At 51.9% G+C, this 16,495-nt stretch overlaps 2 protein-coding genes across 3 annotated transcripts in view; one reads left to right on the plus strand and one right to left on the minus strand.

Annotated features, from left to right (window-relative positions):
- The first annotated feature begins 74 nt into the window (after positions 1-74).
- LOC311526772 (aryl-hydrocarbon-interacting protein-like 1) lies at positions 75-6,751 on the plus strand. Its single transcript, XM_084640153.1, has 6 exons — positions 75-724; positions 1,694-1,873; positions 2,457-2,645; positions 2,913-3,089; positions 3,781-3,922; positions 4,944-6,751. Exons 1-6 carry the CDS (start codon positions 629-631, stop codon positions 6,134-6,136), a joined length of 1,977 nt encoding a protein of 658 aa, XP_084496279.1. The 5' UTR covers positions 75-628; the 3' UTR covers positions 6,137-6,751.
- A 2,722-nt stretch (positions 6,752-9,473) lies between these two features.
- The window catches only part of DRP2 (dystrophin related protein 2), a gene marked incomplete at its 3' end in the record, with an annotated part of 47,920 nt that continues 40,898 nt past the window's right edge, over positions 9,474-16,495 (minus strand). The window contains exons 21-24 of one of the 2 annotated variants that reach the window (XM_084639243.1): positions 16,136-16,373; positions 15,784-15,904; positions 15,252-15,338; positions 9,474-14,370 (exon numbers count right to left, since the gene is read on the minus strand). In XM_084639243.1, coding sequence (XP_084495369.1) covers positions 14,351-14,370; positions 15,252-15,338; positions 15,784-15,904; positions 16,136-16,373 — 466 coding nt within the window. Of the gene's footprint in view, positions 14,371-15,201; positions 15,339-15,783; positions 15,905-16,135; positions 16,374-16,495 lie in introns of those variants that run through there. The other variant, XM_084639242.1, reaches the window with a different exon arrangement.

The following is a 16,495-nucleotide window of genomic DNA, read 5'->3' on the forward strand; positions in this document are numbered from 1 at the left end:
GGGTACTGCAGCAGCCTTGCCTTCTCACTCAGAGAGGGAGCTAGGTACAAGAGGGACCCTCCCAAGGGAAAAGTGGGAAGCTGCTACTGTGCTGTCAGTATGGGGGATTCCCACCCCATACTGGGTAGAGCCCTTGTGAGGTGGGAGCTTTCTCTAATCCCTGGTAGATTAGGGAGACCAATCCTAGATTAACCTGGCAGGGGATTAGAAAGGCAGTCCAGTCAGCAGTTGTCAGAATGCACCACAGAGTGTTGGGTGGGAGTGTCTTCTGTACCACAGGGGAAGACAGAGGGGTAAGGAAGTATAGCAGACAACAGGGCCACTCTGGCTCCTTAAGGTGGTTACCGTACAGCTCAGTTCTCTCTGCTCCTGAAGGGCAGAACTCCACCGAGGGGAAGTCCAGGGAGAAAAGGCTTCAGGGGACAGTGCAGTCTCCGCCTCATTCAGGGTGGGCAGCTTTAAGTCAGGATGCAGTAGCTAAAGACTGTTAGATGAGCCACAGGAGGAAGAAAACTCATCCCAACGGACAAGAAACGAAGAAACACTCAGGTCCAGGAAGAGAGAGAACAACAGTGGGTGTGACCAGCAACCGAAGAGGGGAGGAGGGAGATCTACCAACAGCTTCAGCATGGATGAAATGTACCTGCTTAACGTGGAAGGAGTCAAGAAAAAGATTTTACACGGAGGCCGTGGGGAGCTGCCGCAATTCAAAGATGGGAGCAAGGTAACTACTCTCAACAAGCATCTCAAACTGGCTGAGCAGGGATAGAGCACGTCAGATGTTAGCCCATGCCCTCGAATGACAGCCAGTATTGAGTTCCCCAGCAGCTGCCTCCCAGGCTCTCCGGCTGTAGATGGTGATTCAGAGCCCTTATTACTGAAATCCTCTGTGCATGTGTGTCTCCTTTAAAAGCACCCATAGTCAGAAGTGACTCTAAAAATAAAAACAGCTGATTTCTTTTCTCATTGACTCCAGATCAAATTAGCTGACTTTACCTGGTGGCAGGTTTTTTTAACTGCCAGAGCTGCAGGCGTTGAGATTCCAGCTGTGTTCTGTCTGCCTCCTTCATCAACAGCACTAATAGGTTCTGCCACCGGAATCCAGCCGACAGCTTTGTACATTGTAATCCAGCTCAGGCTCCTAGAGCCACATTAGCACAGCAGACAGAAAAAACGAAGGTGCTTGCCAGTGACATCCACAGCTAAGGGATATATGTAGGGAGCAGATAATGGGAATAATGTGGTGCCATGTGTGTGTGTGTACATATAGCCAGCGTTCTAAGCCTCTAGCAGTGGGACCTAAGGGTTTCTTTGTGGTTTGCTTGCAATAACCCTGCTATGAAGTTTGCATGCTATATTTGCAGGGCACTGCTGTGAGGAAGTTCACTCTACTGGAGCCCTATCTGAGTAGGGTTAGAAAGGGGTATTGGCAGAGAGCAGCTGTATATAATATGAATAAACAGCAGATGGTGGAGTGCCTCTGAGGCCTATCCCTTCACCCCATGAGAGCAGCTGAGTGAACTAACACTAAGCTGGGGTCATGGTCACCCCTTCTCAGTGACCCAAGGGTGGGATGGAGCCAAGATCCAGGGTGGAGAGGGGAGGGAGAGAAGGCTACTTACTACTCCAGTGACCTGATCCCACACTGTCACGTTTGCAGCTGACCCACTCTGCACTTGTCTCTTTGGTGCAGCTCACGTTCCACTTTCAGACGCTAAAAGATGACTTTGAGCGCACGGTGATAGACGACAGTCGGCAGGCTGGCATCCCCATGGAGATCATCGTGGGGAAGCTGTTCAAAATTGAGGTGTGGGAGACCTTGCTAACCTCCATGAGGATCGGAGAAGTGGCAGAGTTCTGGTGTGATGCTGTTGTGAGTGACACCCCCTCTGGCTGGGAACACCTAGATTTCAGACACTGATAGATACACACACACACATTGTGCATGCTCAACGCGTTGACACCAAAACATACACAGGTACCAACACTTAGACGTGTGCACAGCCCACAGGTACATTCTGGGCAGGATCGCTCGGGCACTGGCATACACACACGTCCTGCCCCCACTAGGAGCTGGAGCACTGGGCTGCTCAGTCCAGCAGCATGTCCTCCCTCACCAAGTCCTTTTATTCCTGAGGTTTGGTGGGTGCAGGTTCTAACTCTAGGACAGACTGAAAAGCCCCAGCTCAGCCCTGTAGGGAGAGGAGCCATTTATTTCTGCTGTAGCAGGCGGCTGCTTTTACAGTATTCCTGGCCCTGCCATCTGAATACCTAACCCAGATTCCAGGCCCCAGCCCTTAAGCAGGGGGTTTAACCCCACTTCCTCCCTGCTGAGAGCAAGTGCCTCCTATTACCATCTCACCGCATCTGCTCTCACTGGCCTCCAGGCTAGGGGGAATGTTTTGTACATATGCTTGAACCAAGGCGCTTTCCCTTCTTCCCCCCCCATATTTCAGCACACAGGTATGTATGCGCTGGTCTCCAAGGGCATGAGGAGGATTGCAGAGGGCAAGGACCCCTTGGAGGGGCAGAAGCACCGCTGTGGGATGGGGAACATGTTCGACTACCACAGCACGGGGTATGCAGACCTGGATGAGCTGCAGAGGGCCCCCCAGCCTCTCATCTTCATCATGGAGCTTTTCAAAGTAAGGCCTGGGCCGGGGGAGGAAAGGCAATTGGGGTGAACGAGAGCAGAGTCAGGACAGACCACAGCAACCTGTTCTAAGTGGCAATGCTCAGCGTGGCACAGCCTGGGCTGGTAGTCCCTCTGGGGCAGGGGGAGCCCTGGGCCCAGCTCGGGCTGGTAGTCCCTCTGGGGCAGGGGGAGCCCTGGGCCCAGCTCTCCTGGGTGTGGACTGAGGAGCGTATATGGCCAGCAGTGTGAAGGTCTGTTCCCTGCCCACACACACCAGGTGGATGATCCCTCGTCCTATAAACGGGACACCTGGGCCATGAACAAAGAGGAGAAGCTGTCGGCGGTGCCCGTGTTGCACAGTGAGGGCAACCGGCTGGTCCTGCTCAAGAGGTACCAGGAAGCAGCGGTGAAGTATCAGGAAGCAGTCATCTGCCTGCGGAACCTCCAGGCCAAGGTGAGAGCCACCCCAAATGGGGTGGGGGGAGGGCTGGGTTGGGCGGCGGGTCAGCACTCAGCTGGAGCAGGGACGGCCACCTCCTGCTCTGGCTTCTTGTGCCCAACCCCACAGCACTGTTACGTCATGCCTAGCACCACTTCCCTCCTCTGCTGAGCCCGTACCGTCTGCACAGGCCCAGCATGCAGCAGTGAGCTGGCTGCAGTGCCCCCCATCAGCAGCCAATATGATTCCTAAGACAACAGTCACACCTGCCTGTCGCTGTGCTCACACCGAGGATCCCTGCGGCTGGGAGAACCTGCACTCCTAGGCCTTCGCGGTGATGTTTTCAGGGTACAAAGTCCTGCAAACTAAATGAAAGCAAGTAGCTGAGAAAGGCCACTTCTGGGCTGTGGCCTCCAGCAAGGAGGGGAGCCAGAGAGCTCCAACAGCGGCTCTTTGAACAGCATACTCAGCCAGATGGCTGAAGGTCATGCATGCACTGGGGTGCTCCCAGCAAGCACGCTCCATGCTGACTGTTTCACTTCAAGGGTAGCTACTGCCCTCCATTTACCACAGCTTGCCTGCAAAGCCCCCACAGGATGCACTCTGTCTCTTTCCTGGCTACAGGCACTCTGTCCCTTTGAGAGTTCTCTGCCCAGGCAGAGGGGTCTAGTGTTTTCACGCTGCACGTTGCTGGTTTTGTGAACAGGAGAAGCCCTGGGCTGAAGACTGGTTGAGCCTGGAGAAACTCATCACGCCCCTGGTGCTGAATTACTGCCAGTGTCAGCTGGAGCTGGGGGAGTACTATGAGGTCTTAGAGCACACCACCGACCTCCTCCAGAAGAACAATGGTAATCACTCCACTGGCCTGTCCAACCTTCCACTAGGCTCCCAGAGAGGGGCTCTTGTTCTCATGAGACTCTGCACCCAGCGCTCCTGTCACGCAGGGGCTTCCTCCCTGCTGCCAGGCCCCTAGGGGCTTCCTCCCTGCTGCCAGGCCCCTGAGAGTTTGTTTTCAGCTGCTCCCTTCGATGGCTTCTGCTCCCTTCCTCCAGCACTTACATTTACGTCCAGAAAGCGTTTCAGGGGCGGACCTGCTAACTGGAGGAGTATTGCTTTCCATGGAATTCAAACCCAGCTGGAGCACAGCTTGAACTTGGTCCATAGAAGGCAGAGTCAGTGATGCAAGCGGACATGCTAGTGCAGAGTGGCAGATTCAGGAATAGGCTGGTAGCCTTCACTCTGACTGAGAGTTTGGGTTGGTCACTGGGTGTTTTCCAATCTCTCTCATCTGCTGCTTTCCCCTTGTGAGAACTCTGTCCTGGAAAGGGAATATTGTCACACCAGGTATAACATCCTGTGCCACTCACTGCCACTAGATCCGCAGGCCCAGAGCTTAGTAAGATTACAGAAGCCAGACTTGGACGATGAGAACATCTCCAGTTAGGCTATGAAACCTTCACGCTTCAGGCCATGAGCAAACAGGCGGTTGAGAGGGGCTACTAAGAAACGCCCCCCAGTGGGCAAGCTATGCTTTACTTGTCCCCTCCGAGCTTTCTTGCACCTTCCTGGGAAGCAGCCGTACTGGCCAGACACTGACACAGGACTAAATGGGTGCTCTGGCAGTTCCTACATTGGAATCCTACTGCGTGGCAGTGAATTCAATGGGAGCCAAGCTGTAGAGCGGTGTAGTACTACAATGCCCTGCTGTGATTGCTGTAGGAGGGAGCGGGGCCTAGATCTTTGCTCTGGTACAGCACCTGCAGCAGGCGGCTCCTGTGGCCCTCTTCTGCAGGCAGGACAGTGGCACGTGATGGCCGAGTAGGGTGAGAGAGGAAAGGAAATAACCCCATGCTTCTCTGCACTTGACAGAGAACGTGAAGGCTTACTTCAAGCGCGCAAAGGCCCATGCCGCTGTCTGGAATGAGGAGGCGGCGCGAGAAGACTTCCTGAGGGTGACTCAACTGGACCCGTCACTGGCAGCAGCTGTGAAGAAAGAGCTGAGGCTGTTGGGAGAGAGGATGAGAGAAAAACGTGTGGAAGACCGGCAGAGATACCAGGGCCTCTTCCAGCAGCCTCAGCTCAAAGGGGCAACAGAAGGGAAGGGGCAGTGGGGAGGAGACGGGAATGCTGGAGTTGGCAGGCAGGAGGAAGGAGATTCTGGGGAAGGTAGAGAGGAGACAGGACTGAGAACAGAGAGCTCCACAGCCAAGGAGGAAGAACAAGACCAAGGGATTTCTGGAGCAGAGGCGGGTACCAGAGAGACAGGACTTGGAGAAGAGAACACACAGGCAAAGAGGGAACAAGGCCTGGGAGAGTCTGGGGCAGAGACAGGACTTGGGGAAGAGAGTGCCAGAGCAGAGAGGGAAGAGCCAGGGAAAGGACCAGACCAAGGGAATTCTGGGGTCGATGGCGGGATGGAGGAGACAGGATCGGGAGAAGGGAACATAGAAGCAGAGAGGGAAGAGCCAGGGGAAGGAACAGACCAAAGGAATTCTAGGGTCGATGGCGGGATGGAGGAGACAGGATCGGGAGAAGGGAACATAGAAGCAGAGAGGGAAGAGCCAGGGGAAGGAACAGACCAAAGGAATTCTAGGGTCGATGGCGGGATGGAGGAGACAGGATCGGGAGAAGGGAACATAGAAGCAGAGAGGGAAGAGCCAGGGGAAGGAACAGACCAAGGGAATTCTGGGGTCGATGGTGGGATGGAGGAGACAGGATCGGGAGAAGGGAACATAGAAGCAGAGAGGGAAGAGCCAGGGGAAGGAACAGACCAAGGGAATTCTGGAGTTGATGGAGCAGGGAGAGGCCAAGGAAACTTGGGGACAGAGGAGACAGGCCTTGGAGAAGGATTTTCCAGAGCAGAGACGGAAAGAACAAGCCCAGGTGATTGTGTGGCAGGGTCTCATAGCATTCAAGGTCAGAAGGGACCACTAGAGAGAGGCCTTGGAGAAGAGAATGCCAGGGAGAGTCATGGGGCAGGAGCCAGAGAAAGGAGCTCAGAGGCAGATGAAGAACGGGGAGGGAGAGCAGAAGGATGCTCCAGCACGAAAGCAGCAGGGTAGAGCTCGCGGGAAGGGGTTGGGCCTGGGGCAGAGAACAGCAGGCTGCTTTGAGATGAATGTTGAGAAGTACAAGTTGCTTCCTTGCTAACACACTGGAGGGAGGTCAGCGCTGAGGGACAATGCTGCTGCTCACAAGGGCTGCCTAGGCAGGCAAAGAGAGGTGGGCAAAGGGTCCCAGCCACTATCAGTGTAGTGCAGGACCGCAGAGAGCCCAGGGAGGGAAGTGCTATACAGGGGGCCCAGGGCCAGGCTGAGATGTGGGGGACTAGCAGGTCCAGCTGGGCTGCTCTGTGAGTAGTTAGACTCTGGCCTGAACGAAGATCCCTGGCTCAGTGAAAGGTGACTGGGCGTTGGCTGGAGCTCTTTGCTATCTATACGGGGCAGGCTTCCTCCCAAACCCTGTCACTGCTGAGCCACCAATGAAACCGGGATCTGACCACGTAACCTCAATCAAAAGTGCAGGAGCCAAGGCTGCCAACTTCATCTTCGACCTGCTGCTTCATGAATCGGCCCAATGCCTCATGCACCTGCTCTCCCAGCCTGCCCTCTGCTTGGTGTTCGAGCCTGTGCTCACCCTGTGCTGAGTCAGCAGTGCTAACCCCTGTAATGCTTCCTGCTGCTGAGCTTGCTCCCTGAGAAATAAAGTGTGTTCCTGGCAAGGCTCTGGCAGGATTCTTTCCCGGCTACGATTGGTGTCTCTGAGCCAGCAGGCTCCTAGGCTGCCCCGGAGACCAAGAACACTGCTGGCCCCTGAAAAGCTTTACTTTCCCTGCATGGATCTCCCCTTTGTCCCAGCCTCCCAACCAGCCCCAGGAGGGGGTTATTTATTAAAACACAGACAGCCCTATCTGAGCTCCCAGGAGCAAGGCCATCTGCCCCCCAGAGCTCACTGTCTGAAAGGGAAAAAAGAACAGGAGGACTTGTGGCACCTTAAAGACTAACACATTTATTTGAGCATAAGCTTTTGTGGGCTAAAACCCACTTCATCAGATTCATGCAGTGGAAAATACAGTAGGAAGACATACACACACAAAAATATGGGTTGCCATACCAACTATAACAAGAGTGATCAGTTAAGGTGAGCTATTATCAGCAGGAGAAAAAAAACCTTTTGTAGTGATAATCAGGATGGCCCATTTCCAATAGTTGAGAAGAAGGTTTGAGTAACAGTGGGGGGGGGGGAATAAGCATGGGGAAATAGTTTTACTTTGTGTAATGACCCATCCACTCCCAGTCTTTATTCAAGCCTAATTTAATGGTGTCCAGTTTGCAAATTAATTCCAATTCAGTAGTTTCTCACTGGAGTCTGTTTTTGAAGTTTTTTTGTTGTATTATTGTGACTTTTAGGTCTGTAACCGAGTGACCAGGGCGATTGAAGTGTTCTCCGACTGGTTTTTGAATGTTATAATTCTTGACTGATCACTCTCGTTATAGTTGGTATGGCAATACCCATTGTTTCATTTTTTGTGTGTGTGTGTCTTCCTACTGTATTTTCCACTGCATGCATCCGATGAAGTGGGTTTTAGCCCACCAAAGCTTGTGCTCAGATAAATGTGTTAGTCTCTAAGGTGCCACAAGGACTCCTCATTCTTTTTGCTGATACAGACTAACACAGCTACCACCCTGAAACCTGTCTGAAAGGGGTGGAACTCACTGTTTTCACTTTGCCTTTAGGGCAGAGTTGTGGGGGAGGGGTGTATAGGGAGCAGCAGGCAAGAAGGGGGGAAATTATCCCCATTTACTGGTGTAATCCATGGGACCAAAGGCTGGATTCAGAGTGGGAAGCAGGATGGGGAAGTTATTAGTGTCTATAGGCCTCTGATCTGCCCAGAGCTCTGTCTGCACTGGAGTTCAGCACCAGCAGGTCAGGACCCAGTTCAGCTCCCCCTTTTTCATATGGTGGGAGGGGGCTCCCAAATGCTGTGACTGAACTGACCATGGGAGGAGGCTTGGGGAAGGGAACAGGGGAGGCCCCTATAGAACTACAACCAGGCCTACTGAGAGCTCATGCTGTTCCACCATTAGTAGCAGAGACCTGGCTTCTGCCCCTTCTAAATTAAAAGGGAGGGACGGAGGGATAGGGTGGGAGTTAGCGCTAGGACTAGAATCCAGGAGTTCTGTCAGCCTCTGACCTTGGGCAAGCCCTTCAGCTCATCTATGCCTTAATTCCCTCATTTGGGGTGGTTAGGCATAATCAGGAGTGCTTGTAAAGAACGTTGAGATTCTCAGGACAATATGCCTGGACCTGTTAGGCTAAAGGCAACTGAAAAGCCACTTTCCTGGCTGAAAGAGTAGAAGGCTAGGTAAAACAAATACCATCCTGGAGTCACTAGTGCCCAAAGTGTGTTTTGGAGTGGGGAGACAGAGAGGGTTCGGCAGGAGGAGGAGAAATCTCTTTCCAGGGTTTCCTGTCTCGTGCACTTGGGATCTCCTGTTTGTAAGGTTCTTCCACACAACAGGCAAAGAAAAATCGTCTAAGCTAGGAACATGGGACTTTACAACTAGAGCCCTGGGTTTTAGCTATTTTTAAAAATTGAGCAGATTTTGTCAACAGATTTCAGAGTAGCAGCCGTGTTAGTCTGTATCCGCAAAAAGAAAAGGAGGACCTGTGGCACCTTAGAGACTAACAAATTTATTTGAGCACAAGCTTTTGTGAGCTACAGCTCACTTCAGCGGATGCATGAACAGAGTTGAGCTATAATCAGAGAAGAGCCTGGAAAAACAGGCACCTCCTTTATGTAGTGGCCCCTTTGTGTATCCAGACTCTTAACTACTTGCTGCTAATGACAAACATTCACACCTGCAGAGCCAGCAGTGCCCTGGGAGAGGGAGCTGGATTCTGGTCTGGCCTCATTTCATATACAGAATTGTTAATGAAGTTCCCATTGCTGAGCCATTAGTCCTGGCAATGATGCATGAGCCAAAGAAGCGAGCTCTGCTTCCAGATCCCAGGGTGAGTTTGTGGCACTGGCAGAGAGGAAAACCACCACTTGTAAGCTAAGCAAATTTGGTCTAGAGTAGGACCATAGCAACCCACAAGAATCTGAGTAGTGGGTCACTCATCCGAGCATCCTGTGCCAGGTTCTTGCAATAAAGGAAGCAGAGAAAAGAGGGGATGGATGATTGTGCAGTAACATACTCCAGTTCCAAGGGAAGTTGCTTTCCATACTCTGGCACTTAGTAGTGGGATGCAGACAGGGAAGCCCAGAATGGCAGCTTCCCAGGGAGAGAGGGGGGGAAAACAACAGAAATAACAAGGCCAAAGCACCAGCCAAAGTATCAATATAAATACAAATTTATTCTCTTTTTCTAAAGCAGAAATAGAGAGAAGCCAGTGAGGACAGCACCACAGCAAACAGTACCCAGAGTTAACTAGTTTGTTCCCTTCCCAGCTTTAACAGAAATCCTGAACTCACTTATGCACAATACAATCTTAGCTTATAAAGAAAATGTCCTAGAGGTTCGGCCGGTTGGCCTTGGCTGTATATTTACTTACAGTGCAGAGCTAGCTCAGGGAGAGATCTGATTCTCTACAGCTGCCCTTTCCAAAGCGAAAGAGGGCAAAGCAATCAGGTCTGAGCCTCAAAGGTATTTAGACACCTAACACATGGGAATTAGGTGCCCAAATACCTTTGAGGATCTAGGCCTCAGTGATTAAGGGAAGGAGCTCAGAGGAGGTACAAGAGAAAATGGAGACCTGTCATTTTATAGCTAAAAACCCCACTAATTACATTAGTGTATCAGGTGGTTTTAATCAGGGCCTAGATTAGCACTCATAGCAAAGAAAGCTCTGGAGTGCCGCAGAGCCATCATGAGATGGGGAGCCAAGCCTGGGCAGGGGAAGAGGGAGAATGCTGTAGATAGGTCTGAGACTGGGGAATGTCCAGGAACACTTGTATTCAAGGAGGGCAGAGCACAGGGGACACCAAGGAGCACCCAGGGTTGAGGGTCTAGTAAAGCAGTGGGACCCTTCAGCTGCAGGGGGTCCCACTCTCTGGGCTTATTGCACTGTCAATAACTATCAATCGTTTTGTGTTCAGATGGAACACTAAGACACTAACCCAGGTGCTCAGATGGGCAGTGCCTTTGGGGTGTTTCCATCTTCCCCTGTAGCATGAGGGCATGGGTCACTTGCCAGGATTATCTGGGGGTCTCGTTTAATCATTTCCCTGACAGTGCAGGGGCCTCGGGCACTGGTGCACCTCAGTCCTTCTGTCCTCTGCCTGTGGCATGTCATAGTTTAGTGTCCTGTGATACTTGGCCTAATTCCAGTTGCTGGGTTTTGTATGCGGGGCCTGGGGTGTTGGTGGCTTGTGATAAACAGGAGGTAGTGGTCCCTTCTGGCCTTAAACTCTGTCACTGATCATGCCGGCCACCGCTCTAAACCAGTTGGGGAGATGAGCAGGCCCTGGCCTCTGCTCCCCAGAAGGGAGATTTCATGCAGGGAAAAGCAACAACTCCTGAACATGCTTTTAGAGGTGCCTTTGCCCGAATCTTGCCTCTCTCTCTCATTCTTAGCCACTTCCCAGTCTCACCCTTCCACAGGCAAAACGATATCCCTGCTAGCCCTTCTCCAGTTTGCTAGCAGAGGGAGCCATCTCCTGCCCCATCCCACAGCTGGTAACGGGTGGTTCCAATCATCACTGCAACAGGGCCCTCCGCCTGGGTCTCCATGTGGCAGGCAGCCTTGGAAGCCACAGGCCATGGTAGGAACAAACCTTTCCCGGCTCTCCTAGCACTAGGGCTAAGTTGTTTGTGCCTGTGAAGCATGGTGGTAAAGCAGATGAGGTGAACACCACCTGTCTGACTTGCTCCTCTCACTTAGGGCCTGACTAGGCTAGAGAGGGTGCAATTGCGGTTTCCTCTACTTTTCTCCTAGCCTCTACCTAGAAGGAGAAGTGCAACAGTTTGGTCTGGATGAATCCAAAGCCGCTCCTCCCTGATGGACTGGAGCCAGGGGGACCAGCATGGAGCCTGATGTGGGCTGGTGAGATTCCCAAGGGCAAAGCCAGCAGCAATTCCTCTGGGGAACAGCAACTACAGAGGGTGCTCTCACTTTGTCAGGGTCTGTGTCTCAGGCGGTCCCATCCGTGAGAGCTCTCCCCAGCTTCCGGCAGCATCACCCAGCCTGAGCCTTCTGCACTGGTCCCAAACGCAGAACCTGCAGAGACACATGCTCCTCCACTAGACTGGTCAATCCCCACTCATGAGTGGCTCCACTGATGACATTCCTGGCAGAGAATGGGCCACAGCAATTTCCATCGCGGCAGCACTGAGAGAACATTGTGTTGCTCCTCCCACACAATCCGCTGCCCTCACACAGGACAAGTCCCCACATTTGGCCACTCAATACACATTAACCCTACTGCCCTACCTGCTACAGTAAGCTTAATACCGCAATCCACAGCGCCTCCAGTAAACAGCATGCTATAGCAATCCTAGCAATCTACAGTGCTTCCAATATACCTCACAGGACAGCAATTCACTGGGCTATGAAGAGACACCAAAATCCACAGGACCTTTTACTACACAACATCACTGATCACAGGAACTCCTATGCACAATGTACAGTGTACTACAGCAAGCCTCATAATCCACAACATGCTGCACCAAACAAGATCTACAACATTACACAATATACCACCACAAAGTCAGTATCACACAGAACCTCCAAGACACCAGAGCACTCCCTCAAACCTAACACAGCACTCTTAAGCGCCTTATACCCACCCCACTGCAGCCACCCTACCAGGCCACAATACGCTACTGCAGTCCTAACACCACAGTCTTCTCAGCACCTTCAATACACAAGAGCAAACAGCAAAGCAAACCAGAACTTTTCCAATGCACAGCTGCAGCAGTCAGATCCCCACAACACAGGTTATTTTGACTCTGGAGTTCTGTGATGAGCTCCCCATATAATATGCCTAATGTCATCAGCTTTGGAGAATGTAGCAACCCTAACACACACAGTCTGCATATGACATTCCACGCTGTTCTTCATAAAACTTCCTATTATGCCTCTACTACACTGCAACCTTATTGCCTTGCACCTCACAGCCCCTCCCCGCCAAGATAGAACATTCCACCCCATTCCCAGGGTACCTTTCCCCACTGGAGAACATGTTGCAGCCCCCCAGCTCTGCAGTCTTCTCAACCATAACACTTTGTCCCAGACAGACAACTTTCTGGAGCCTTCCAGATCCAAGTGTTCCAGAGAACACGTTGCTGTGCTACAAGACACAACACAATCCTGCATGCTTGCAACACAAGTTTTGTACACACACACACACACACACCCCGTGCCAAACAGTTCCCTCATTTAAGGAGAGACCCCAGTTGTACCCTCTGGGCTCCCAAACCAAACAGCTTCCTGGGATGCAGCAAATGGTCTAGGGGCCCTAGCTCCAGATGAAGAGGGAGAGATTTTTAGAAGCATGATGGAGCTCACCAGAGCACAGCTCCATCTCCTTCCTGATATGGCTCTGGCCAGTGCCACTGCCTCACAACATCATGTCCTGATACATCACAATGGCTAAGTGTCACCAAGAGATGTGAGCCTGCCCATTTCTCTTGCAACACCCTAGAAGAAAAGGAGCACATTTACCTACCAGATGTAGAAATGGTAAAACACTGGAATGCGTTACCTAGGGAGGTGGTGGAATCTCCTTCCTTAGAAGTTTTTAAGGTCAGGCTTGACAAAGCCCTGGCTGAGATGATTTAATTGGGGATCGGTCCTACTTTGAGCAGGGGGTTGGACTAGATGACCTCCTGAGATCCCTTCCAACCCTGATATTCTATGATTCTATGAAATGGAGGAGAGCCTGCCGCATGGGATGGAATTGCCAAATGGGCATAACAAAGTCGGTGAGCAGCCAGGGGACCAGAGCTAAAGTCTCTAACGGCCTCAGGAGAGATGAATACGAAGAACCCACTAGACACACGTCTTTGTTGCTGGGATAACCCCCATTGCCAATGTGTCGGGATTCAGCTGATAGATCGGGGCCACCTGTTTTATTTAGTTTAATTTTCCATCCTGGGAGGAGCTGGGGCCCCTTATTATAACTATGGGAGGGGAGGTTGTTCCAGCCCTGACTCCGGTGTTATAGTGACAGACAGCTCGGAAGGGAAATGAACCCTGGATTCGCATCCTAGTGCCACTAGTCAATCCCACTGCACTGAGATCACCTAGGGGGAGTTTCTAGGCCAGGGGCAGCACAAACCATGCCTCTGATGGGGAGTTGTAAGAGTAAATGATAGCACAGAAGGTACTGTCCTCTCAAAAGCAGATGCTCGAATAGACCCAATGAGTGAGGCGGAAATTATCACTGAACAAGGTATTAGAATTTAATGCGTGAGTGAGTCCACGATAGTATTTAAGTACATTTTTATATATATATATTTATATATATATATATGGTAAATTAAATGCTAAGGCTCTCTGTTATAAAGCTCCTCTCCAGATAAGGCTACTAGCTGGGCTGAAGCTGTTTTATTAACTCCTCCCTTCCCCCTTTCGCCCTCCCTGCACTGTTCCCACTAGGCAAGCACCCCCAGCCTGGACCTGGAGATCCCGGGGTACCAGGCAATTGACAGAGTTCAGTTAGTCAGATTCACAGCCTTTGGCAGTTAACAAAAAAGGTATTAAAATAGATACTCGGAGGCTGTTTACTGTCCAGTTGCTGCGGGAGCATTAGGCTGCCTGGTGTCCAGCAGGAGACTGTCTGGGAGCAGAAGCAGCCCACACAGCTGAAGTGAGTCAAGGCTGGGCAGGGCTCTGCCATCCCCTGTAGGCGATTTCCTTACCTTACCTTTCCTTATAAGGAGGGCGACAGTTTGTGACCAGCGAGGGAGGGGGAAGTCTCTGCCTGTGTTTCATGTTCAGTACCATCTCAGGGTTTCAGTTCCTGGGTTTCTTTTGAATGCTTTATAGAGTTCCTTAAAACCAGACCCCAGAACACTTGGTCAGAACTGGCTGGTCATTCAGGATGGCTCCAGCCAGCACTCCACAGATCCTGCAGTCACATTCCCATGTGGCCAGTAGCCGTTCCCCTGAGATCTTCTGACGTTGGTGGACTTCATGGAGGCCATTCACTGGAGTGCCCCCAAGAGGGTCTGAGGGAAGCCCATCCCAGGAAGAGTAAGAGGGTGAGAGGTGGGGGAGGAAAGCAACCAAGAAGCTGGTTAGACAAAGCCTCTTACCCGCAGGAGGTGTTAGATACGGGAGGTCACACCTGAAAGAAAAGTCAAGAGGTCACATGAGATGGAATTTGGAAGCCACCTTGGTTAGAACCATCACATCAATAAACTGAGTGGACGGAGATTCGCCAGAAAGTTCTCCCCAGCACACACACAGGAACCCCTGGTCTGTTGTACTGGAGCAGGAAAGGAGGTTCACATGAAGGATTATGGAGCTATAACACAAGATTAAAAGAGCAGCCATGTCCAGTAGCTATTAAAGAGGCATTGCTCAAGCAATAGCCCAGTGTTAGAGGTGCTAAATCCCAAGCCCTATCCAAAGACCATGCCGGTGTTGTGAGAAGAGAGTGGGCCATTCAGAGTAACACCAGCTACTAAACATTCCCCGCTGAGAATCGGCTTTTTCTGAGTATCTAGGAGGACATGAGTGATTTCTTCAGATATGTGAAGGGGTCTGGTCTTTGCCGCCTCATTAGGGTGATGGGTAGTGGCTCCAGGCTGGGATGGAGAGAGGGGAGTTGGTTCAAGGTGATCAGATTTAGCGATACCAGGAACCTGATGGAGTCAGGTATGTTCCTTTTCAGCAGCAGTGGAAACCATCTGGAGCACAGGGCTCCCGTGACTGATGTCTCTCTCCAGGGCAGAAGGCTGCCCCTATGTCTAGTTGCACTCTCCTGAGCCAAAGGCTACAGTTCTTAGCAGTTGCAGAGCTTTTCCACAGTTAGGGGGAATTCCTTCTCCTCCTCCCTGAAATCTATGCCACCACAAGTCCAAGCAGCTCTTTGGCAGTGCGTGACTGCTGGGAGCCAATTGTTGCAGGATTGGCTGAACGAGGGCTAGGGCTTCATTTGAGCCAAGTAAGACACTCATTTTAGAGAGCAGTAAGAAACCAGTGAAGGGGATTTCACTCCAGTACCTTGGGAGTTGGGGAAGGCACTCCTCAGTTTCTCCATGATGTCCTCCAAACACAGACTGACATCCCGTGCCCTCGTCTCCACCTCATCTGGGGAGGGGTAGAGAAAAAGCAAAGCTGCGATTATAGGCATTTTTCAGAGATTTAACTCCTTACGGATACCAGGTAGGCTAGATCCACAAGGCAGGACAGTGTGATCAGGAGACAGGTTAGGGACTGGCAGCACTGCAGACAGATGCCCTGTTCATGGGGCTAGGCAGTGCACGGCTGCTCATAAAGCAGAGGGCTGGAGAACCTAGAAAGTGAAGATCTGTGTTTCATAGCAGGGCAGACCAGAAAGGTGACGGGCTGGTGACAGCAGAGCGACTGGACACTCCAGCTCTCCACTCTGATCAGCAGATGAATGGGCCTTTCTTGTAGCACAATGGCCCACCCATATCTTGGCATGTCACAGGGAATGGGGATGAGGCCCCAGGCAGGTGACCAGGGCTGGCAAGGGGCACAAGAGATCTAACATCCAACTCCAGAGCCTCACCTGCAGCTTCAGTTTCAGGGGTGTTGTGCTCCTTCTCCCTGGGCTGACTTCCCTCCGACGGATGGGGCGAGGAAGCCAAGGAAGAGGCCGCAGAGCCATTGACGTCCAAATCAGTCGGTGGCTGGAAAGAGAAAGGAGACATCATAAAAAAGTTTTCTGATGCTCCCTGGTTCCACGTTCCTCCTTCCTTGGTGTTGGCCTGCAACCTTCTGCACATCCATTACCAGAACCTGCCGCCCACATCAGCCTCCCTGCCCGCAGTATTGCAGCTCCTCTCCCAACCCCATCATACCAAAGCCCTCTCAGATACTGGACTCTGCACCATGCTCTCCATCTGATCCCTGTGAGGTACCTGCAGTAGCAACTCTCTGAGGCGATGCAGCTGGGATTCCAGCTGCTTGTTATGGTCCTCCAGGATCTGCATTCGGGTCTCCAGGCGGCTCTTGTGTTGCCGAAGGATCCTTGCTTCAGCCAGGAGCTCATCATTGTGTGGCTCTTGGGCTGATTCCGGAGACCCTTCTGCCACAGTGGGGGACTCCACTGCCTCATCGTGCTGCCATTTCAGACGTCTCAGCTCTCTTTGGAGGATCCTGCAGAAGGGACAGTCAGGATCCAAGCAGTGACTCCACCAGCTCTGGGGAGAAGACTGGAATCCCTGAACTGGCCCCCAGCAGCAACTGTGGGCACAGGATGGACAACCCGCCACCGAGAA

The sequence above is a fragment of the Lepidochelys olivacea genome (assembly GCF_965140295.1).
Source record: "Lepidochelys olivacea isolate rLepOli2 genome assembly, chromosome: 9".
NCBI classification, from domain to species: domain Eukaryota; kingdom Metazoa; phylum Chordata; order Testudines; family Cheloniidae; genus Lepidochelys; species Lepidochelys olivacea.